We start from the raw sequence: 24,917 nt of genomic DNA on the forward strand, positions 1-24,917 counted from the left end.
AACAGGAACATAAATGATGCCACTGTGAATTCTAGTGTTTACGAATGAGAACACACATATCCTACATCTTAGCTGTTACTAAAATTGGAAGGTCTTTGGGGATGCTGAGAAGGCAATTTTCCCCACTGGGCAATAGGAATGTAAATATACTCTCTATGTGATTGTAGAGAACACAACACTGTGCTGTTCAGTGATGTCTAGTACTCTGCTGTGAGGTCAGTATTCACAGTGGCAGTCAACAGCCACTGCAGGTAGTGGCTTTTGAATAAAAGGTCATGTCTTTCAATAGCCTCATTCTGACTGAAAGCCTGAAAGCTTCTGGGAACTTCTTGATCTCTGCAGTATAAAACCAGAATTAAAGGAGAAACAAGAGTTTGAGAGGTAGATACACAGTCTGCAATAATGTCTTCAGGACACCAAATCCTTTGTTCACTTGAGACCTAGGGAGAAGCCCTATTCCAGCAGAAGTTGGTGTGGGTTTTTCAACAGATTGACTTCAACAGATTCAAGATTTATACGTGATAGTCTAAGAACAAAATCTATGAAGTCCACCTCTCTCTATGTGTTCTGGGAGTTTATTGTTACCATAATGGAAGTCAGCACTTCCCCCACAGTGCTGAGTAAAAAGCATTCCAGCTGAGTAAGAATTAGAACTTATAATTAGGATTTTTCAGACAGATGGAATCACAATCCACACAGACCAGAAGGTATTTATTACAGAAAACAGCTCTAATTCTATATTAGCATGTTTTGTAAAGTCAAGATTCCAGATCTGTTTTTTTTCCTTTTAAGCCATTCAGTCTTCCATATCTGGAACACAGTACAGTGCAGGTGGGATTCACCTTACCTGGCTTTACATTGTCACAGCATGACTCCATGCTGGCTGCTTAGGCTGCCTTTTTCACTTTTGGAGTGCCCATTATGCTTCAAATATAAGACAGTTCTTCTGGTCTGTTTTGGATACAGGAAGAGATTAAAATGGTGCTGATAAAATTCTCAACTTCCATTCAGAGGGATGGCAAATCTGTGGCAGAAATCAACTCTCCAAATGGTATTTTGGCAGTATCTCATTCACATCCTTATTTGTTCTGCGCTTTCTGCTTGCATGTAGGGTTTTGTTGCTGGGTGAAGCCAGAGTCACCAAGTATATCTCTGTGACTAAAGAAGGATGATTTTTGGTTTGCTGACTATTTTGGCCCAGCCTGGAACTTCATTTCTCTAGAAGAAAATTCTAAAAACATCAGTAAACTAAAATGTACAAACCTCAGTAATTTCAAATGACACAAAATATACTTTGACCCCAAGCAAAGTAGTGTATATAGAGTTTTAGCTAAAAGTGAAGTCTCTTTTATATACACATGAAGGTATCTCTAAACATTCTTGCAAACAGAAATACGTTGAAAGTGAAATGCTTTGGTGGTAAAAAGAGGTTTTAGCTACTGTTCTGTAAAATACAGTTTTGCAGAGCTGACCAGAACTACAGCTCTACATATATCCATACATCCTCTATAATTAGGAATCAACCTCTCCTTCTCATGTACAGGAGTCGATCCTATTGGTGTCTAGATCATGTCCCAGGTCTCAGGACAGCAGGAACTTTTAGAAAATTTTTAACCACTATCACAGTAGTTAGGGTATTCAGGGGTGGCTCAGATACGAGACCCTTCAGTTACAAGGAGTCATATACAGAAAGTATCTTCCAATGTAAAAAGCTGAAGAAAACCCCAGTTTGCTCATGCTTATGCTTTCGACACGTTTTCAAGTCAGTGTTTCAAATTACACTGCAACTTCAAATACATCCCTCAACTTTCGAGCAGAGTGCTTTAAGCAGCTGGCTCGTGGACAAAGCAGAACATGCAACATGGGAGATGACACAGGGACACCTACGTTATCCCTGTAACACCTCCATTGGAAAGGCTTGTGGCCTGGTAAGGGCTCCAGACTCCCAAGGAATATTCACAGCTGACAGCTCTTGACAAAGAAAGTCCTCTCCTGTCCGGTCAGCTTTCGGTTCAGGCAAGTGCCTCCTCCTAGCATGCCCCGCTGGGTCGCCGGGATGTTTCCTGCTCAGCTCCCATAAACGGCGCATTTCCTCGAGGCGCCGGCGCTGCGGGGAGCGGGGGGCGCCGGGCGGCCGCGCCATTGGCGGGCAGGGAGGTGTATCCCGCGGCCGGCTCGCGGTTGGCTGCGGCGCGGGGCGGCGGCGCCGCCGGACCTCGGCCGGAGGAGGGACCGGCGCCGCACGGCCGTTCCTGCCGCTGCCCCGCTGCCCGAGGTAGGTACGGCTCTGCCGGCGCTCCGGGTGTCAGCCAGCGCTGCCCGCTGCCCTCCGCCCTCCCGCCGCGGCGCCGCCCCCCCTGCCCCCTGCCCCTGCACATCGCTTCTCCCCCTGCCCGTCGCCGCCCCTCTGCCTTTCCCTGCCGCTTGCCGTGGATTTTTTCCCCTCCCGCGCGTCGCCCCTGCCGGCGGGAGGCCCCTCGCTGTGCTGCTTGTCACCGTCCCAGCCCCAGTGATGCTCGCGGGGGTGCGACCCGCTCCCAGCACCGGCCGGGAGGGAGCGGCGCGGTGGCGGCCCCGCGGTCACTCGGCGTGCTGGGGGGGCCGCGGAGGGTTCCCAGCGCTGCAGGCTTGGAATGCCGCAGTTAGTTTCACTTTTACAATGGGATGTGGATATCGCTGTTGCTGAGCCTGAGCACACACAAGGGGGCACGCGGACGAACTTCTGACCTGCTGGAGGTCACCCGACTGCTCCCTGCCCGGAAACCCACGGTCGCCTCTCCCTCTGGAAGGCATCGCTTCTCTCCTTGTGCAAGTCCTCTGTGTGAGGGAAATTTGCTTCACTGCAGGCTTGGGTATGAGATGCAGTGTTTTAGTACAAACTGCTCTCATCGTTATGTCTTAGTGTGCAGAGATAGTGACATGGTGTGACAAGGCTGCCTGGTTTTTGAGAGGGATTATTATGCGCTTTGAGAACCTTCTTAGCATGCTTGAAGAGAAGCGTCAAAATACCTCCAACTTGAGTGCAGTGACCTTTGCTGGTGGACAAACGTAGCCATGGTAGGAAGACCACACTTGGAGCTGTTGCAGATGACTGTGTGCTTCCCTCCATGCCGTCCTTCATGTGCTAGTCCCTCTGTTTCAGCAAGCCTGGAGTTAAACAGGACTTCTGAAGTCTTTAGGTATATAGAGATTTTACAAGTTTGAGGCATGAGAACAAACAGGATTTTCCAAATGATTCAGATACAGACATACAGGTATTATCAGTTAAAATCGTGTTGGAAACAAAGTTCACATTTTTGAAGCCTATCTCTGAGATTCGTATCTTTTAAATCGCCTAAGTATCTGAAGGCCTCAGGCTCCTGGATACTTGATGCTGGACCTGGCAGTGCCCCTACAGAAATAAGCAGTGGCATGTAGGCTTCTCTGGGAGCAAAGAGGATGAGATGGAAGATAAAGGGGTTTTCCTCTGCAGTGGGAATCTGTTCTAGTGAAGCTTTTCCATTTTGCAGAAAATTCATATTAGGGTGAAAAATGGCTGTTCCTGGTCACACATATGCTCACTGCTACTCAGTAGTTAAGGTCTTGAACTTATCTTCCATTTTTGGCCCGTGTAAGCATTAGTTATGTAAAAATAATTAGTGCTGGGTTTTTATCTTTTAATCAACAGCCTGCCATACAGCCTGTGTTCTGCTTTCTTTCTGTGTGTTTGTTAGTTTGGACTGTTCTTGATGCAAATTTTGATGGTCTTTGCCTGGCTTATGGTGGCAAATGAATATAATTGGAAAGTTTAAGTTTCCAGAATTCTTTTTAAGCCCTGTAGTTAAAAACTAGCTGCATAGAACACATTAAAAGCCTTCCTTTACAGTAATCAAAACAATTATTACAATTGAAAATTTGTCTCTAAGGTCACCTCATCAGACCAAGATGCAACAAAATTCACTGAAATTGAATTAATGTCTCACAACAGTAGGGTGTAACTAGAGTATGAAGTATCTGGTTTGTGTTTTACAGCAGATGCTAAATGAACTTTTGCACAAACTTTTGCACAAACAATGTCTGAACTGTATATGTACCTGTATTGTTTTATTACTTTGTCTTTGCTGCCATCAGGCTTTACCATGCTCCGAGCCTTTAGTCACACAAATGGTAGGTGTATGTTCCACTACGCTAAGTGTTGGCATCATCGTAAGTCTGTGCTGGCAATCAGGAGGGAAGATGTCAATGCATGGGAAAGAAGAGCACCTCTAGCACCAAAGCATGTTAAGGAGTTGACAAAGATGGGATACAAGGTCTTGGTGCAGCCGTCAAACCGAAGAGCCATCCATGAAAAGGTAAGGTCCCATTTGAGACACAAGCAAAATCATAGTGTAGCTGTTAACCATAGTACAGAAAAAATAATATTCAAAGGCCATTCATGAGGAAAGATATAAAATCCCCCAGAAACGTGTAAATTTTGTTGCTAAATGAGGAGTTGTGCTAGTCGAAAGGAAAAGGAGTAGTTTGGTTAGCTTTTTAATGTAATATTGGCACCATGGTGGGTTTTTGGAGTTGTTTTTATTAATTTTCTGTTATTAATTTTATTAATGTCCTGTCATCACTCTCCCTAGAAGTTCTAGGCTCTCTTGAAGTAGAAGCTTGGGAATTTCTTTAATATTGGTGTTTTTGTCTTCTGTTTGTGAGAAGGCAAGAATTCTAAAAAACCCTGTATTTTTAAAAAGAACAGGAAAGATGAATCTGGTGAATTCCACTCTTGCTTCAATCCTATTCTTCATGTGAAATGAGGAGTTTTTTTCTTTAATGCTGTGAGATTCAGGACAGAGAGCTTTTACAGTTTTTTGTAGCAGCAGTAATTCTCTGCTGTAAGATAACTGAGAAAACAGATGAAAATTGAAAGAAAAGTAGGAAATTAGTGACTACTTGCATGTACGCATCAAAGTGCAGATCATACTATTGCATATCCTTAGAAATCACTCTTCATCTTGGGCTTGAGCTTATACAATTCTATAAAATCACATTTCATCAGTCTTCAAATTTGAATTTTTCATATTTCTCTAAACTTATTTCCAAGTATTTGAGCACCTTACAAAGGACTGTTCATTATTGCAATACTGCAGGATACTTCAAATTTAGTAAAATATCCTTTTTGTAGTCTGTAAATTTAAGATGAAGTACTTTGCTAACACATAATTATAATTTGGCCTCATCTAATAGGAAATGGCATGGTAATTCAAGTTGATACTTGATACCTCTTTATCAAAAAAATTTTGTGAATGTATTGCATGCAGTAACTTGTTTCTGCTTGGTAGAATTATTTATTTTTCCTCTGTTCTAGTTGGTAATATGCTGAGATTTGAATAAGAAAAAACACAGAAAAATTTTCTTTGGTTTTTGTCTTTCATAGGAATATGTCAAAGCAGGTGCCATTATTCAAGAAGATATTTCTGAGGCTTCTCTGATAATAGGTGTGAAGAGACCTCCAGAGGACAAATTAATCCCTAAAAAGAACTATGCCTTCTTCTCTCACACTATTAAAGCCCAAGAGGCAAACATGCCCCTTTTGGATGAGATTTTAAGACAGGTAAATTATGTCATATTGAAGATCATTGTCAGTTAACATGGGATGGAAACTGAGTTACATGTTACTTCCAGCACATGTACTTGTAGGTGGCTAATGAGGACAGTTTTCAGTATCCTTTCCTGAAACTGAGTATTTCTTGCTAAGAAGATCTTGTGTTTGCAATGTTAGTCTCTTCATGTGCATGAGGTAGGTAAGTTGTGAGCATGGTGTGCTCAAGAGAGTCTCTTTCTCTCTGAGCGCGAAGAGTTGTTGAGAAGTTACTAAGCTGGAGTGCATATTGGCCATTTCAGAGGAAGGCAGCCAGTTCACACTGAAATGAGCAGCCTCTTGGCAGAGGATGTGAATGGACCTGCAGCAGCTAGAGTGGCACAAAGAGGGCATGGACAGTGCAGAAGCTTTCAAACAAAAATGCAGTGCAACCGTTATGTTTTTATTTTTATGCTTTATTCTTGTTACGATAAATAAACCCATCAGGCTCTATGAACTAAGAATGACAAAGGCATGTGAAAAGGTAGTTCCTGGGAGAGCAACGTGCCACAGACTGCATTCACTGAAAATTTTAATACTCGGTTTGCTGTGTATTTTCAGGAAATTCGACTGTTTGACTATGAAAAAATGGTTGATCATAAAGGAATGCGAGTTGTGGCCTTTGGAAAGTGGGCTGGTGTAGCAGGTATAGTGTATAAAGTAAAGGCAGGCTTGCAGCGAATGACTTCCTGTAATACTTCTGGCTGTCCGTCCTTCCTGAAAGTTGAGGCTTGCGATGTGTTTTTAACTGCATTTTGAATTCTTGCTTTTAACAGCCTTTTTCCATTCTGGTTTGTGCCTCCTACTTTCATGCGGCGACATGTCAAATAGTCATGTGGATTCCTGACAAATCTAATATTTTATGCTGTTGTCTTGAAGTCCTGTTTGTCCATTGTACTATCTGGAGCAGATTAGATATCAAGAGATCAACTGATTAGGCTTTTGATAAAAAAAAAGGCTGCTGTCAGTCCTGAGAGCTTGAACAACATCTGTTTGTCACTGTTATGCATTTAATCTGATTCTTGTGTGGCATGGTTCTCATTTCTTTCTACTGAACTTTAACACTGTTTCTTCAGGAGACTCTTTTATTTCCTTCTTTGGAATCCGGTGATGTGGATACACCTCATAAAAGGATATCTGAATATTAAATGGTGCCTAAATGCATAATGGGCTAAGAGCAAGTTTAAGGTCATGGACTGCTATTAAATTTCTCCTTCTCTGGTTTTATGTAGACTTTTTTTACAAGTATTATTATAAAAACATGGGAAAATATCTGGGATGATTTGAGGCTTCAGGCAGTCTCTGCAGTTTCTAACTGTGCGTATTTATAATTAAGACTGATGTTCCAGTTTTGTATTTTTTTAACAACAGGAATGATCAACATTCTACATGGATTGGGTTTGCGGTTTCTGGCTCTGGGTCATCACACTCCCTTCATGGTAAGAGTATGTGTGTATGTATTTTTCTTTAGCTAAATAACATTTTGGCATTGGCTAGTTATCTGTATTTGAATATGGAGAATATCTTGATTGGTCTGTGCCTTTGATTTCAGCACATTGGGATGGCACATAACTACAGGAATAGCGGTCAGGCTGTGCAGGCAGTACGGGATGCCGGATATGAAATTTCACTGGGACTGATGCCAAAGTCAGTGGGGCCCTTAACATTTGTGTTCACGGGCACTGGTAATGTTTCTAAGGTAAGAATTGTCTTCAAAATGAAATGCTGTATAATTGTTAATAGAAATTCTTGGCATTTGATTTCTGTCAGGTAAAATGGGTTGATGGGTTCATTTTGTTTGCTTGAACTTCACATTTTCCTTTGCCAGTAACAATTTTTAACTACCGTAAATGAAAATGTTTAATATGAGGTCATGCCTAACCAGGCTGTCATGCTAACTTCTTATCAATGAACATGGATTAAATCTTACTGCTTCTCTCTCTTTTCCAACCTGCATGGTTTCTCTCTCGCTCTCTCCCTACTGTTGACTCTGTGCTCACAAAGTAAATTAATCACTCCATTAAAGTATGGGGGAAAGAATTATTTTTTCCAACACCTGCTGAGTTTTTATCTGTGGATATCATTGACTTGGTTTACAAATGCTTGACTTCAGGGCTATTTTCTGTGACATAGGGAAAATACTCCTGGTTTTGGCAACAAAGATCAGTTAACAAGGCTCCAGCCATAAAGCGAAGTCACTGCCTGCATAAATGTGTTCTTTCTAGCCAAAATGTTGGTGTGTCTGAAAATCTGGTTGTGATGACAGCTCATTGGGGAAGTAATTTTGTAGTTCTTGGCCTTTAGAACAGCCTGGTTGATGAGGAGTGGCTTCAGGGATCTTTCCTAAAGAGAAACTGCTCCTCAGAGTGGCAGCAAAATCCTCTTGTGGCTGAGTTGAGGCCTCCCAGCTCAGCCATTAGAAATAAGAACCAGGCACTGGATTGTGTTTTAGGCATTCTGCAGTAGTGGGGAATGATGTAAATTCCTTGCACATAATGCCCAAGCTACTTAGTTTTGGGTAAGCAGGGGTATGTGTGAAACAATGTGTACATCTTTGGAGATGTTCTCTGGCAGGGCTGTCAAATTGTATGTGGCATTTTGTATTTGTTTTCAAACACCAAATGAGCAGTGTTACATTACATTTATGGTCTACTTATTGTAAATCCTACTTCATGATTTCAGGGTGCTCAAGAAATGTTCAGTGCTCTCCCATGTGAGTTTGTGGAACCACATGAGTTAAAGGAAGCTTCCAGATCTGGAGGTATGCAGTGACAATAGTGATTAAAGACACTGAAACACTTTTTGTCCAAGTATAAGAGCTAATTTTTATTTTTTTTTTTTTTTAACTTCAGACCTCAGGAAAGTCTATGGAACAGTGTTAAGTCGTCACCATCATCTTGTAAGGAAACGTGATGGACTATATGATCCAGTAGACTATGATAAACATCCAGAAAATTACGTTTCTCGCTTTCACATTGATGTGAGCATCTCTTCTGTTCTTTCATGAAAGGTTTTCCACAGAGTGTTTGTACTTACTACACTTCTGCATATTCATAATATGAGAGAGCATTAACTTAAAATCCTAGACCAGGTGCTTTCAGCTTCTTAAAATACTAGATGAAAACATCAGGCATCTGTAACTTTCTTTGCAGGTTGCACCCTACACAACTTGTTTAATTAATGGCATATACTGGGAACAAAATAGTCCTCGCTTGCTGAGTCGGCGGGACACTCAGAAGCTGCTGGTGCCAGTTAAATCTGCTGCTGGTGCAATGGATGGCTGTCCTGAATTACCACACAGGTAAGACACTCATTTCACTTGTAACAGTTTTGCAGCATGATGATTAACTTGTAATGTTAGGCAGTTTCACCACAGTATATGGTAAATTACTCTGTTTACTGTACATTGTTCTGTGGCATGTTCTACGGTGCCCCATTGATTTTGCTCTTGTTCTTTTGTGCTTTACAGTCTTGTTTTCACAGTTTGGAGTTTTTGAAAACATCACAGTAGAAATGATTAATAGGTATCAGCTGTCTTTCTGCAGAGTTAGTTCTGCCACTGATTTTCATACAGAATCCAATACAAACAAAAGTATTGGATGATATCTGGGAATGTACCTGCTGCACCAGCATTGGTAGAAGTTTCTATGCCTGAGCAGAGTTTTAGGGAAAGTTCTTCCTACCCTGTCATCTGGCATGTACAAGTTCAATAACTGTTCCTTAGCACCTCTTATTTCTGCAGCAGGTAGTGGAATGCACAGCCCTGAATAGTTTTTAAGGCTAGAATGTGGAGTGCAAATTAAGGGTTAGTCTCCTTTCCGTAGGGATGGGAGCTACCCTTTCTCTAATAGCCCTATCACAGACTGGGGAGGACATGAAAATACATCCTGGTGAGGAATCAGGTCTTTGTCTCTTCTCTGCCAGCTCTTGACACCTTTCTCTCACATGACAAATAAAGAGTTGAAGAGTTAACCTTCAGTGGAGCCAGTGGTTGTGCATTAGGCTAATAAATGCTCCATCTGCACCTGCTATCTTTGAACTGGTAGGAGGCAGCCACTTCTTTAGGCTTCCATTTAGGATGGGAAGTTAGTTTAATTCAGGACTTCATAGGCACGACCTGAGGGAATTGGTAGATGGAAAATGAATAGGGGGTGTTGGCAGTACAGGGCATAGAGAGAAAAGATCATGGGTGAAGGGATTCTGCCAGTCTTTCCATGAAATTGGATGCTGTTGATAGGAATGCAAACCTGATGACTATAATAGGGACAAATTTCCATAATATTTCTGGATACCATTTTTTGTGCTTTGTTGACTTCTAAATTGGTTGAGATGAAGAAGGTTACAAGTCGCATAGATCTTCTCACATTTCTTTTATTTTCTATTCACTTGTGACCTTTTATCCCTGTGTTTTGTAGTAATTTGTATAATGCTCTATCCCACTGTCTTTTTATTTTAATTGCTTTAGACTTCTGGCCATATGTGACATTTCAGCAGATACTGGAGGATCGATAGAATTTATGACTGAGTGTACAACAATTGACAACCCATTTTGTATGTATGATGCTGACCAGCATATTACTCACGACAGGTGGGAGAGCCCTTACTTTGTACTGTTATCCATTGTAACTTGTAGAGTGAAACATTATATTGAAAAAACAATGCATTTATAACACTTCTGAAAGGTGGTACCTTTCAGGTACTAAGAAGCAGTTTAGAAGAGCTGTATTCTCTCTTTCAGTGTTGAAGGCTCGGGGATTCTGATGTGTTCCATTGAGAATCTGCCCGCTCAGCTTCCTATAGAAGCAACAGAGTACTTTGGGGATATGCTTTTCCCTTATATTGAAGAGATGGTAAGATCTTATGTGTCCGAAAAGAAGGTAAAAGGCTCAGAATTTGATCTGCTTGATTGTTGCTTTTCTGGTCTCCTGTAAACATTCAAAAGGAATCTGCTGTAGAACATAACTGACTTTGTACTTCAAAAAAGGAAAAAGTTTTTGAAGTCTTGAGGGAATCCTTTGAAAAGGAAACATATGAATGAGACATGAGTGACCTGGATGTCTTACAGATTTGTCAAGAACACTTTCTGTAGGCAGAAAACAGGCTCTGGCAGGTAGTTCATTGCTTCTGGGCTCTGCACCAGATGTAAACATCTGATTTTCCTGGGTACTCAACAATTCCTCACAGTCAGACTGCTGTTTGAATTCCTGTATTTTCCTAAAAGTCAAGTGATGCTGATTGCAGCCAGAAGTATTTCAAATATACAAGATATTGATATTGTTGCATGCATTTAAATGTTGCTTAAAATCTTAATGTTTTACTTTGAGAAATATTTGTTAATAAAATGACCTGATTTGAAATAACTTATTTCCACAGCTGTTATCAGAAGGCTCAGAACCTCTTGAAAAACAGAATTACTCGCCTGTTGTTCGAGATGTAAGTTTTGCAATTTTGCACCCCTCTTGTCTTCTCCTGCTTTGAAACATACAGGCACAAAAAGCCCTCAAAATCTGTTTCATATGTTTCCAGGCAGTGATTGCATCCAATGGCTCACTGACACCTAAGTATCAATATATCCAGAAACTGAGAGAGAGCAGGTAATCTAGGCTCTTAAAGTTTATTTGATTCAGGATTTACAAAGCCACCCTTTCTCCATTCTGACTCCCCTTTTACATTCATTTATTCTTTTGTCTTGGTGGAATGCATCTACACTGCACTGTGTCTAAATGTCTTCTAGGTTGATGATCTCCTTATTTCTTCATGCACATTGCCTAAATCATTAACATGTGCTGTTAGTAACTTATATTGACGTTGAGAAAGTGGTCATTTTTCTGTCTTGGATTATGAAAACTGTTTTACCAGAGGCAGAAAACAGCCACATGCTAGATTTACTCTGTTACTCCTTGCCCTTTTGAAAAGGATGTAACATACAGTCATTTGAAAGGAATGGCTGAAAGCAAAAGGCTCTCGAATATTCCTTGAATCTAGTTACTTCTTGTATGGCTCAAGTGCTGTGCTGTGACTGGATGTATTGAGGAGACTCTGGGACTCTCAGACTTTTTGTTATATTCATGCACCTACAGCTTCAGCTACCACTTCATCCACACCCTGTCACAGCAGTTATGTGCCAGTGGTAGCCTTGAATGAATTAAGCTAACAAAAGTATAAATAACCTGCACATCCCTTCCATTCCCCTTGTCCCCTTACCATTATCAAATATCTATAGTTTACATATGAAAAATGTTAGTTTCACAATAAGTGGGTTCATGTTCATGGTCAGTAATAGCTACTCTGTACATCTTATAAAAATTTGAATTGGTCTGACCATAAGCACTGCATGCACTATGCACTAAAAAAAGTGTGTTGACTTCTGCATCTCAAACCTCTCCAATTTTGTGTGGGACTTCTGGTTATGAACTTGTGCATGATGAACTATAGGTGAATTTTTCACACTAAGTAATGTGCTATTTGCCTCTCAGAGGCTTCAGCTCATAGTGATTTTTGTTCTGTGCTCTTTGATAGACCCCCTTCAAGAGGCTGTCTCAATAACAAATTTTTTTATTCCTCAAACAGTGCAAGGATCTGGTATTTTTTTTAGCTTTCTCCATAATCACTTGTATGGTCTTTTGTGAACTGCCATGAGAATCTGGAGACTTCATTTCCAAGGCTGTTTTTTTTTGGGTAGATTTTTGATATTTCTGCAGATCTGTTTGCTGCATGTGATGTTCATTTGTTCAGTAGTGTAATTCACTTTGCTCTCAGAAAAGGACGACCTGCTAACAATATCATCCTTCATTTTGCAAACTTCAGAGGTGATGCAAATGAAAGAGGGGTTTTACTGCTTGTTGCGTGATGGTTTAGATAGAGATGTGCTCTTGTTCAGGCCCTGTAGGAATTACTTGTTTCCACTCTAGAAAAGTATTATGCTACATCCAGTTTAGTTTCTGAGGGTTCTATTTGGACTAATTGCTAGTACTCCTTCAAGTCTGTGAACATTTCAGACATAGGACAGCAAGACTGCATGAGCTGAACTGTCTTGGGTGCCATTAGATTTACCAAACAAACTCATCTACATCTTTGCACCCTTACTTGCTTCTTAACTCTTTTTGGTTTCTTACCCACAGCTGCAAAGGCACATCACATTAACAGTGTAGATTGTTATTTGTAACTGAATTATTAAAACTCATTTATAGAGAACAGGCATAATCTGGAGCTGTGTAGATTCTGTTCTCATGCTTTATGGGTCATTTGGCAGCTCATATTTTTGCCTGTCCTAGAATAAACATGCTGTATTTGATTCAAGTGTGACTTCATTCTATACACTAGAAAAGTTTTAGTAAATATGACAAGTTAAATTGCAAAATCCAGCTTTTGTATAAGACTTTCTCCTTCATCAGCACTCCAAGCTACCTACCGCTTCTGTTCCCTAAAGTGTGGAGAAGAATTCTTTTCTTTCTCTGCCCATAATAGTACAGCTCTGGAAGATTTTCTGATAGGAGGAAGAGGAGGAAAGTCCTTGGGTTTGCAATATAAAAGGATATGATGGGCTTGGGAGAATTTCTGTGAATTTATTAAATAATAATTTAATTTTTTTTTAAAATGAAATCTGTAAAACTTTTATGAAGGTCAAAATTTACAGTAATCTATAGTAATAATTTAGATGAGAGAGTTGATACATTGGTACATACCTTTCAGATTTAATTATCTGAAAAGAATAACTTTTAAAAAAGGCTCTGGAATGGGAGCAAAGGAGGATGGAACATCTGAAATTTGGAGAGTAATTCAAGCTTTACCGTACTGATACAGTAGGCTGGAATGTGCTGCAGACATATGGTATAGATGTGTTTAGTATTGATTTAACTCTCTTCACTCAGAGTAGTTTTTCAATGGTATTATTTGAGGCTTTGTGCCCCTAAATGTAGTCAGATACTTCCTGCCATGCTTTAGGTTGGGCAATAGTGCTTTGGTTTGTCTCGCTATTAGATGTTGCTCTAGCAGGCTTCTACATCATCTATCATTGTTATGGCCATTTTTGAAATGAAAAAACACAACCAAAATATTGATTTTTGGCTGCCATGAGAAGCCTCCAAAACATCTGAACCAAATATTATTTAGCAGGCATATGGTTGGTCCTCTTCTAAGGTCAGCAGGTGTCGTGGTTTGACATGGAAGTGATTTTTTTTTCTTCAGGAAGTTGGGTCAAACCAATCAGTGGTCAAGTTTGGATATTGGCACCTGAAATGACCACTGAAGATAGGGATACGCCTCTGAGAACACAGGGGGTTAAAAGCAAGAACTCCCAAGAGCTCGCTCTCTTTGGTTCCGGTCAAGGTGCTGTGCAGACCTCCCCTGCCCAGCCATGGGGCTGGGTGGGGGAGGGGAAGCCATGCGGCCTGGTCGAGGTGAGCCGAGGGGTAGAAGGACTGGAACCAAGCCAGCTCCTGTGGACGGAAGGGTAGAGAGAAGCGGAGATGTCTTTGTCATTCCCCCCCCCCCCCCAGAGAGAAGAGATAGAGAGTCCGGACGGCACCTGTAACTTTGCCGGCGCGGAGGAGAAAGGGGGGGGAGGAAGGCGCCCAGCCTTGGCCTTGAGTATCGGCTGCTGGGCAGAGATATCAGCCGTCCAGGGAGTCTGAGCTTTTAACCCTTTCCTGAGAAATGAAGGCTTTGTAAAATATTACTCCTCCTTGATTTGAAGTAGAAGAGAGACAGTCTGGGATCCGAGATGATGGAAGAAGAAATTCTCGAGTTGGAAGGAGATGATGGAGTGGCTTGTGGCTGGACTTCTCTTGTTAGCCATAGGCTGAACCAAATTCTCCTAACAGAAGCTGCACTTAGGGTGGTGCGTTGGTGTGCCAGGAGACCTGTTTCAGTGATTACCAGCAGAGGAGTAGAGGGAAAGTGTGGAGAAGCCTTCTATCTTCAAGGAAGAAGAAGAGGAGCAGAAGACCTCTATTCTTGGACCCTCAGCCCCAGGGGAAAATGGGGGGGACTGTAGTCCCAAAATGAGAAACTGAACTGTTGTCTCTTTTGGTCCACGGCAAAGCATCCTTAAAGGAGCCCTATGAGCAGTCTGTCCATGCACGGTGGTGAGAGCACTGTGACATGGAAAGGAGAGTGTCACCATGGCAAATTTTCTTCGGGCGATTGCCATGTGTGACATGGAAACACAAGGGTGGCAATTGTGTTTCCTGGGGGGGGTCTGTGGCACAGGAGAGACTCCTGTCTCCCTTGAAAGACTGAGTATTCGAATATCTGAAGGGTGGCAACTTGATCAGGATCCTGGGTGGTGTCTCACTGTTGAGTTTGTTTAGGAATTAGGTGGGAGGAGGAGGGGTGTTTTAGAAAGTCTTCATCCAGGATTTAGTGTTTGTAGTTTTTATAGTAGTAGTAGTTTAATAAAGTTCTTTCCTTAGTTACTAAGTTTGGGCCTGCTCTGCTCTGTTCCTGATCACATCTCACAACAATTATTTTAAAAAGTATATTTTCATGGAGGCACTGGCATCGTGCCAGTGTCAAACCATGACAGCAGGTTTCAGCAGAGTGGACATCATCTTGTCAGCTAAAGGTCAGGATTCTTTCTGAGGCATAATCTGCAATGCTGGTATAAACTCTTAGTGGACAAAGGGAAAACTGAGTATCTTACTTATATGCTTATGAAGATTCCCATGAGATTGTATCTTTGAAAGTCCTACCTCTTTGTTGAAGTTTATGTTCAGGGTATGGGGATAAGAAAAGCCAAAGCTCAAACTCCATTAATTAGATTAAACAGTAGGCCAGTGAACAGCTTTCTTCAAAAGTAAGGAATGCTTTAAGAATTTTTTCCTTTGCTAAATAATTTTTATCTATGTAGTCATTTGTTGGACAGTTGCACAATCCTGATTTTACAACTTAATGCAAATTTAAGCAAAAAGGAAAGCTAAAAGGAAAACTAATTTTAAACAACCAAAATATGTATTCCTGTTATGATTTATGAATTTCTGAGAGCATATTTAAACTGCTGAGTGCATTATTCTGGTTGACAGAAAGAAATGCAAAATCTGATGTGAATACATTCTATATTGAAAATCAACAGGAGATCTACTTAAATTTATTTATGAGTGTAGTAGTAGTTAGGTTGAAACACTGTGATGGTTTTCAGATCTGAGTTTTTGTCTGCAATGATGATTTCTTGGCTGGGCATTAACTTTTATTTGACTTTTTTTTGACTGTCATGTCCCTGTGATCAACTAATATGGACTTAGTATAATTTACACAAAATACTCTTTCACAAGCATGATTTTGTGTCCTTTAACAGTTACTGTGATGTAAAAGGAGCAAGGCAGAGTCTGGAATCCCTTTCTGACTGCCCAACGTGACATTAGTAGCCCTCAAGTTGTCAGGTTATAGTAATTTGGCCATTGGGAAAAATACAACTGAGGAAAGTTTTGATGAACAACTAGAAGAAATCAGAGAAGTGGTGGGAATGTTGATAGATTTGACCATGTTTTTTGTCAGAGGAAAGAAACTAGAAGTTATGCAGAAGAGTGGAAGCACTACTAGGTAGTCCTGGATCAGGTAGCTAGGAACTTGACTCTTGGTCTGACTAGAGCTCTTGGTTTGTAGACTTACTAAAACGTGCTTCTTCTGTTAACCTTGGCAGCTTACAGTTTCCTTCTGTGCAATTTTTAATCTTGTCTGTAACACCTTCTAGGGAACAGGCTCAGTCACTGAAGATGAGTGATGAGAAGAGGGTTTTATTGCTGGGATCTGGCTATGTTTCTGGCCCTGTGCTTGAATATCTCACTAGAGAGTCCAACATTGACATCACAGTTGGTATGTAAGAATTTGTTTTTATTGCAGTATTATGTCTTACTGAAGCATGTGGCAGAACCCTTCCCATAAATAATAAATGGATGTGGTTCTGAGAAGAGGTAAAGGAAATCTTTGTTATTATGCACAGCAGAAAAGGATTTTGTAGCTTTGTGAGCATTTTGAATTTAAGTAATTGATTTAAAAATGACAAGTTAAAAGTTAACTGTTTGCATGTGTAATCTTTAAGGATATTAGAAGGATTTTTCCTTCTAACCTGCTTTGGTCTCAGCTCAGTATTGGTTTTGTAGATAGTCAGTTACTTTGTTGGTCTTTGGCTGTGTTTTCAGCCTCACACAACAAGACTATGAAAATGTTTTTATAGACATCTGTATGAGTGAAGTAACTGCTTTTCTTACAACGAGTGTCTTGGTGCTAAAACTTCAGACCCTGATTTTCCCATGAGCACCAAATGCCTACTTTTTTATTCCTCTGTTTTGGTTTTATATGTAGCATATTTCAGGCTGGGTATCTCAATAATCCTTGTCTGTACCCTTAATGATGACTTTACCCTGATTCTGGGACTTCAGATTTAAAACTCAGGCTCTGTTGCCTTATTGCCTGAAAGATACTTTGCTGAGAAGTTGTTTCCCTTAGAACTTACACTTTTATTGCTGTTGATTGTTGTTGTTATTGCACTGATTTCTCTTTTCTTCATGCTACTTTCATACTTGGCTGCTTTTGCTACCCTTCATGGTGATAACCATAGTGCTTTTAGTCCCTGGGAAAAGATTTACTAGGAGGAAGAGGGGAAATCTAGGAAAGCTGCACCCTAGTTATGAGCACTGCCTGAGGTGGTGAAGAGGGAAGGATTACAGCAATGTGCAGTGCCCATCTCCTTGTGACTACAGAGGTTGCATCCACTCCCTGCAGTGCAGTAGCAGGAAGGGAAACCAGGTGAACTGGAAGATCTGTTTTGCCAGGCACTGAACAAACATAGCCTCTTATCTGGGTAGCTTAAAAACATGCAGTTTCTACAGCACACACGCTCCGAAAGAAAGAGACATGAACATATTACTTGTTTAATATTTGACAGCAGGCAAGTAGGTGCAGAAAACAAAATGCACATCACAGTGCCATGTTTGGTTTTGTACTGTTAAGCTACACCACTTTAAATCCAGTTGATGAATACTTTAATTGGGAAACCTTCATGTAATCAACTTTTTTTTAGTTTGAATTTGTAGATGATTTTGTCTAGCTCTTTTCCCTCAGCACAATTTGATTTGTAGAGTATAGAGAACCTTCTGGTAATGTTTATTTCCCACTGACTGTGGAAAGGCCATAAGGGAATAAGGCCCCAGCTCAGAGGCACAGATGCTTTTAATTCTCCGTAAGCTTGTATCCTGCCTGCTGCCTTCTTTCACTGTTCGTTTTTCCTGGCTGTGTTCTCTGGTTTGTGCTGGCAGCATGGTGAGCTGGGAAAGGAAATTAGTCAGATGTAGCAAATACTGGTTGTGTTACCATTGTTCTCTTTTTTAGTTCTGCTTTCCTTGTAGTGCTGATGCCTTGTAATTCTCCAGAAACTTGTGCCCTATGTGCTGTTTTCTTTGGCTATTCCTTTTCTGTTCTCTCTGGCTTGTGCTGGCAGCATGGTGAGCTGGATGGGAAACCAGTCAGAGGTGGCAAATACTGGTGGTGGTATTGTGGATCTCTTTCAGTTCTACTTTCTTTATAATGGTAGTTAAGTGAAGTCAGGCAGAGACTGGATTTATCCCATTTAGTTATAATGTGGTATTTGGGATTGAGAGGACTAAGCCATAAGTAAATATTAAAAGTAGTCAGTTTGAACCTTTTACTCACACTTGACCTAAGTTAAAGCTTAATGTTTCTATCTTTGTCATGTTAAAAATGGTTATTGATGTGAACTGGTTTTTAAGCTATTAGGCTATTCTTTATTGTAAATAGGAATTCTGTTAAAGTGTATTGAAAGAGAATTTCAAAATATTTCTTTTTAAATATGTGGAATGAGGGATTGAGAAAGCTTTTCTGAACACGTTTGTTTACTAAATGCCTGATTTTTCTTCAACTGTTAGTGAAGGAAAACATGCATGCAACTGTTCCTCTTTGGGAAATATGGCACAATTATACATGGGTATACTTTAAACTTAGCTTCATCTATAGGTAATGGTTTATTGTTTTACTTTTAAAACAGTATCTGTCATGAAGGAGCAACTTGAACAACTGACAAAGAAGTACAGAAATGTTACTCCAGTTCATATGGATGTCCTTAAGCATGAGGAGAAGCTGTCCTCTTTGGTGAAAAAACACGACCTTGTGATCAGGTCAGATTTCTGTGTAAAACATGATAGGCTCAACCCTAAGTCATGCTGCTTCTTTCTCCTAGTTGATTGACCTAAATCAACACATAAACTTTTTTTTAATGGCCAAGATGTAGGGTTGTATTTTTGTATGTAATTAGTTGTAACTAGCTGCTGACTTTTCATGTAGCAGGGCATCAGAACTTTAAAAGAGGTTTTGACTTCTTCAGAAGTGTTCACCAGTTAGATGGATTTCCTTGTTAAAGGAAGGACCAGTTGCATCCACAAGCTTATGTGTCCCTGGGATCAAATTTTCTTGTTCACAAGAGGAGGCAAATTTCTGGCATCTTGGTAATTTCTTCAGAATATCCCATTAAGAAAGAACTCATTCCAGTATCAGGGGAAGGAACTTCATAGTCCTTGCCATTTTGTTTCTTTTGCCACGGCTGTCATGAATGTTGCTTCCATTCCACATAGAGCGCGCTTTTCACAAAGTAGTTCACCAAGATCTTTGTAATGCAAGCTTTCTCAAGGACAGTTTTGCAGTTTTACATCTTCTAAACCTCCAGCATGCTTGTTTAGAAAATGTTTTTAGAGAGAAGTTCGTGGTTCACAGAGAAGTGTGACAAAAGATGCTGTCTCAAGAATGACTTCTCTATTGTTCAATGCCCTGTTCTGAGTGCATGCAACAATGCCGTCCTGATAGGGTAGTGTTTCACTTTCAGAGGTATGGAACTGCTCAGGGCAAGGTAAGTATGACTGTTTTTTTGAGCTATTACTTGAGCTCTTTTGTAGGCCTTCGAAAGACATTTGAGTGTCTTTCCAGTGACAGGATAAGTAATTGGTTGAATTTTGATGTTGCATGATTCTCCTTCCTTTGTAGTTTGCTGCCTTATTCAGCACATCCTTTTGTTGCTAAGAAATGTATTGACAACAAAGTGAACTTGGTAACAGCCAGCTACTTAACACCTGCCATGAAAGAACTTCAGGAGAGGTAGGTGTGGAAGTAGCATCTCCCTGGTGTTCCTTCCTTCATTAATGCATTATCTGAATATTTTGCAGTCTGTTACACCTGCAACACTTACTGTGAATTACTGCTTTCTGAATTATTTCTGCTTCTCTTTGTGTGATGGAGGACCAAGAAACTTTCCCAAAGGTGCATGTTGCAGAGTGGAGCAATGTGTGCATACCCCAACCTGATTAGATTAATGCTCTAAATAATGGAATGTATTTTTCTGCCTGTGTCATCCTATTTCATGTTAATGTGCCTTTTCCCTCAGACCTGTTAAAATGCTTGAACTGGGCTGATATGCAAGCTGAGTAGCTGTGCTGTCATATTCTATTAGCAAACTTGTTTGTCATCCTTTGCCTTCCATTAATAAAAACTCATTCTTTGCTAATTGTATCTACAGTAATCTCCTCCTTCGTGCTCTTCTTTTGGATACACGCACTGTAGAATTTTCAAATTGGTGACAACTCTAACTAATGTTTCTATTGTCTTACTTACTATATGCTTGTAAGTTGTTTTGAGCATGGAGCTTCCACTGAGTCACAGTATTGGAAAATCTGAAGTGCCTTCAAGTGAAGAATTGTACATGCCGTGTCTTTACAAAAGATAAAATAGAAAAAGCTAGACTGGTGGAGAATCAGTGTTGCAGAAAGTGAGGGATATTTAGAGGCCTCTCCTACCATTCTTATTGAGAATATAGCATGCTCTCAGGAAAAAAAAACTTTAAAAGGGCACTTCTCATTTGTCAAAAGACAAACTGATGTTGAAAATAAAATAAATCCTCGGTTTGTGGTGATAAGTGAACTCCTCTGGGACTGTAGGCATCTATTAAGAAAAAAAACCCCAAATACTTGTAATTCTGGCAAGCAGGCATTTTAGTCTCTCTTCCTTGTAGGAGCTCTTTAGGACAATTAGGACTAACTCTGTGCTGCTTTCTGTGTTGCTACCTTCCTGCATTATAGCATTGTCCAGAAGATTGTGGGATATGGAATAGCTGGTAGAAAAATTTTTTTCTACCAGCACCTAGGTGCAGAACATGAAGAGAAACAAAGGTTAGAAGGCTCTTAGATGGTTGTCACTTTTCAGGTTTAATATCTGCTTTTGTTTCTTTATTCCCACAAGCTGCAGACAGAGCCCAGAATTTACTGTGTTGGGGAAGATTCACTGGGCAGATGGGACAGATGTATGGAATAAAAGGCCAGTGAATATTCTGATGGCACTGTGTTTCTGTTATTTTTAGTGTAGAAGCTGCTGGTATTACAGTTGTCAGTGAAATGGGCTTGGATCCTGGTCTTGATCACATGTTGGCGATGGAATGTATTGACAAGGCAAAAGAAGTTGGTGCTACGGTAAGGTTAGCGGGTAGTGCGTAGTTCTGCCAAGATTATATTAGTAAAGTTGTTCTTTGAACACCATGCAGGTTTTGAGCATGTCACTGATGTGAAACCGACTCTGGACATTTTACTTTTTCTGATATTTTGAATTTCATAGCTACTAATTCACTTGGTGAGACCATCAACTAAGATGGCTTTGCCCCAGTGTATCTTTTGGTTTCCTCTCCTTTACCAACAGTGCCTCCAGTTTTCCCCTCCCCACTGTAGATCCTTCTCATCTGGCCCATTTGGGGGATAACAGAAACAGAAATTTTAAGAACTGATGGGTAGATCTCTATGTATCCTGATCTGTCTTCTCTTCACTGTTTCTTTCCTGTGGATAAAACTGACAGGTTGTATCGTACACTTCTTTCTGCGGTGGCCTACCAGCTCCAGAGCACTCTGACAATCCCCTGAGGTACAAGTTCAGCTGGAGTCCACAAGGAGTGTTGCTGAATACAGTTCAGTCTGCTACATATTTAAAAGATGGAGAGGTGAAGTAATGGGAAAATTTTGATTTAAAACCAGACAAAACCCATGGTATTTGGCTAAGGAAGGAACTGGGACTTGTAAGATGCTGTTTACTTTCAAGCCAGTAGCAGTCAGTTGCCTAAGCCAGTTGCATAAATCACTTAGTCCTATGTTTTGGAGCATGATGATACCTAGCTGCTGCCAGCTTAATTCTTACTTACTATTTGGAAACTGATTGCCAGGAAGGAATTTATTCTAAAGACCAAAGCACTGGATTGGAGTTGATTTTTCTGGGTTCAACTTCCATTCCTGTTGGATATTGCTTTTGCTGTTTAATTGCCCTATCTTTGGTCCTGTGAAACAAAGGTGAGAATGCTTGTCTGTCTAGTTGTCTTGATAAATCAAACAGCTTCATTTTGTACTTGCACAGTGCATAGTAAAACTCTTGATTCCTTTCTCTTTTGGTGCAATGTGTAATACCAATAAGCCACTGAGTGGGTTTTGTGAAATGCTTTTTGATTTATTTTATAGAAGCTCTGTTTTGCTGTTTGTGCAAGAGTCATTAGACTTAACCTCACAAATGTCACTGCTTCTGTTTGATGTCAACATTGTAATTGATTTGTGCAAAGCTATTGCAAGCCATTATCACACTTCTGCTTTCCAGCACTATCTATTTCCACTGTCACTTGCTTAGAGTAGTTAACTGCAATTGTCAAGGAGACTGCCTTGTATAACCACTGTAAAGTTTAGCTAGTTACCTAAAACTCTTTGATCTGCAAAACTTAGAAATCTTTTGCAATATAATCTTTTATGTTTTATGAAATTTTGGTGCTTTACTGTTTTTATGGAAGTAAGAAAGGATAAATGCAGGGATTGTATGTTGGATCATTATTTAAAAAGCAAAGAAGTATAAGTTTCAGATGAAAAGGGTTCTTGGAAAATGTTAAAATATTTCTAATTTATTTCCAATGGGGTTCACCCATTGCTAAGAAAAATTAGATCATGCATATGAATGAGTCATTATTTGAGCACTAAATGAACCTGTCAGTAAATTTCCTCCTTGCCACTTAATACTTATGTCTTTGACCATTGTGTAGGATTGTTGCACACACCTGTCTTTCCTGGCAAACACAACAATATCTTTCGGCATTGCTGCAGGCTTCACTGCTTTAGTATTTCTTCTATAAGTAAACCTTGTCCCTTTGCTCAGAAGTCAGAAAATGAGTTTGTATTGATGCTGCATTGCAGATCTGGGCTTCAGTTGCTTAAAGGAAGTAGGGTTCAAGGCTGTGGTTGGGAGTGGTAAGAGAACTAGTCACCCTTTTTTTTTTTTTTTTTTTTTTTTTTTTTTTTTTTTCTTTTTTTTCCTTTCCATGGTGATTTGTAGCTTCAAGTAAAGATACACATGGGCAATAATTTTATATCCATGCGATATCACTTGATTTATTTTAATCTTTAAAAAAAAAGCAACAAATATCCATCATTCTGTTTATATCTGCTTTCTCTCCCATATAAAAAACACCAAACAAAACCTAAACAAGATAATAAATTATTTGACCAGAAAGCAGGGAGCTCATGGGTAGAATCTCCCGTTACACTGGTGCAGTTAGAGACATGCTCCAAAATCACATTAATGTAAGTGAAATGGGAACATGCCATTTTAATATAAATGCAGCAGGAATTAACTGTGTGTGTGAGAAGAACATGGCTTGTTTTAGCTCTTTGATGGCTGACACATTGCATGCTCTTCCTGCACCAGATATGATTAAATGGCTTGGGCAACTGCTTTGTTTAGATTGGGCCTTTGTTTGCACTTGAATGCCAAACATGTTTTTCCTGTTTTTGAGCATACTTTATCTTCTCTGTTCTAAAATAAGTTGAATACAACTGCACAAAAATAATATTTGCTTTTCTTTCACAAACTTTAGATTATCAATATTCCACCTGGAGGAGCGTTACTGGATTCTGTTACTCCAATGGATTTTTTCCCAGGATTAAACCTTGAAGGTTTTCCTAACAGAGACAGTACAAAATATGCTGAGCCATATGGTATTCAGACAGCTCGCACTTTACTGAGAGGCACCTTAAGATACAAAGTAAGTTGTTGGTGTTATTATTAGTAATTATTATTTTCCTCAAGAGATGAATGTTGTAATTTCAATAAAAATGCATATTTAAAATTCTGCCTTTTGTAGGTCTGCACTTGCTGTTTATGAGCTCCCCATTATCCCAGCTGAGAGGCAATTGAAAGCAGTTATCTTTTTTTTTTTAATGTTGCTTTACCTGTTGTTTTTAACAGGTATTTGTTGCCAAATGGAAAAATAATTTTATTTGCTTTAGACAGTTGTTCAGTTGTCTTGCATTGTCTGTGTTTCCTCTTTTTATTCTGGCTCTGTATCTGGTGTCAGATCAATAGAAGATGTAAAAAAATAAATAATTCTGTTTTCTGATATTCCCATGAAAAACATAATGTAAAAATCTTACAGAAAGTTATGATTTTCCATCAGTCTGAGAAGGTTTTTTATTAAGTAACTAGAAATCTTAAATTTGAGAATCTTTATAATTTTGGTCAGCTAAGTAAAATGTTAAGAGATAAATGTGTTTTTGTTCTAACTGATCGAGTGTTTTCCTTTCATTTGTTAGATGTCCAAAGCAGAATGAAAATGTTTCAATGTTTTTCTGTCAGATTTTCTTTTAAAATTTTTTTTCAATCCATATATATTAAGAAGGAATGAACCTAGAAACATATTGAAGGTTTGAAAAAACTTTTATGGATTTTGTATTATGTCTGTTAAGGTTTATGCTAGGGTTTAAGTTATTTTTATTTGTCTATAGCCTGAGGAAGTTGTATGTCCTTTTTGTCTTAATTCCCCTGTTGCAATACTGTATTTCTGGGAGGTAAGCTTGCTTAGATAAAGGCATGGAAGAAGAAGGAAGGCCAGTATGGGGGAAAAAGGGTTATAAGTTGCAGTAGCTCTCTTTCTGTCAGTCTAGATACAATCTCTTTTTCAGAAGAGATTGTAAAAATATGTGGGAGCTGTCTATCTGATAATCGAATCCTAATGTGACAATATCTATTCCATTTGGTGCCTGGTAAAACTTTCTTCTTTGGATGTGCTAGTACAAGGAACTGCAAAATTGTCAGGGTGACATGCCAAGTGGATGTCAGTGTGCTGCAAGAATGCTGTTCCTGTGGTTAGTGCTGTTTCCTTAACCCCCACAGCAGGGCTAGTGCTTTGGGCTGGGGTGGTGTTGGTAGGGTTGAGGGGAAGGGTTTCCATACCTCTACCTGCATGGTACTGACATGCCAGCACAGAGTGCTGAGCAGGACAGACGTTAGTGTTGGCCCTTTG

General features: G+C 39.9%; 1 protein-coding gene across 3 annotated transcripts in view; it reads left to right on the forward strand.

The window, feature by feature from the left end:
* Positions 1-2,162: 2,162 nt before the first annotated feature.
* AASS (aminoadipate-semialdehyde synthase) overlaps positions 2,163-24,917 on the forward strand; it is a 29,207-nt gene continuing 6,452 nt past the window's right edge. The window contains exons 1-19 of one of the 3 annotated variants that reach the window (XM_068189869.1): positions 2,163-2,275; positions 4,111-4,331; positions 5,402-5,578; positions 6,167-6,251; positions 6,977-7,044; positions 7,158-7,304; positions 8,288-8,366; positions 8,458-8,585; positions 8,758-8,906; positions 10,071-10,193; positions 10,344-10,455; positions 10,979-11,038; positions 11,132-11,199; positions 16,296-16,417; positions 18,606-18,735; positions 19,595-19,705; positions 20,961-21,069; positions 21,447-21,587; positions 23,493-23,660. In XM_068189869.1, coding sequence (XP_068045970.1) covers positions 4,119-4,331; positions 5,402-5,578; positions 6,167-6,251; positions 6,977-7,044; positions 7,158-7,304; positions 8,288-8,366; positions 8,458-8,585; positions 8,758-8,906; positions 10,071-10,193; positions 10,344-10,455; positions 10,979-11,038; positions 11,132-11,199; positions 16,296-16,417; positions 18,606-18,735; positions 19,595-19,705; positions 20,961-21,069; positions 21,447-21,587; positions 23,493-23,660 — 2,190 coding nt within the window. In that variant the 5' untranslated portion in view covers positions 2,163-2,275; positions 4,111-4,118. Of the gene's footprint in view, positions 2,276-2,827; positions 2,853-4,110; positions 4,332-5,401; positions 5,579-6,166; positions 6,252-6,976; positions 7,045-7,157; positions 7,305-8,287; positions 8,367-8,457; positions 8,586-8,757; positions 8,907-10,070; positions 10,194-10,343; positions 10,456-10,978; positions 11,039-11,131; positions 11,200-16,295; positions 16,418-18,605; positions 18,736-19,594; positions 19,706-20,960; positions 21,070-21,446; positions 21,588-23,492; positions 23,661-24,917 lie in introns of those variants that run through there. The other 2 variants (XM_068189870.1, XM_068189871.1) reach the window with 2 other exon arrangements.

This window comes from Anomalospiza imberbis, chromosome 5, assembly GCF_031753505.1.
Source record: "Anomalospiza imberbis isolate Cuckoo-Finch-1a 21T00152 chromosome 5, ASM3175350v1, whole genome shotgun sequence".
Lineage (NCBI taxonomy): Eukaryota > Metazoa > Chordata > Aves > Passeriformes > Viduidae > Anomalospiza > Anomalospiza imberbis.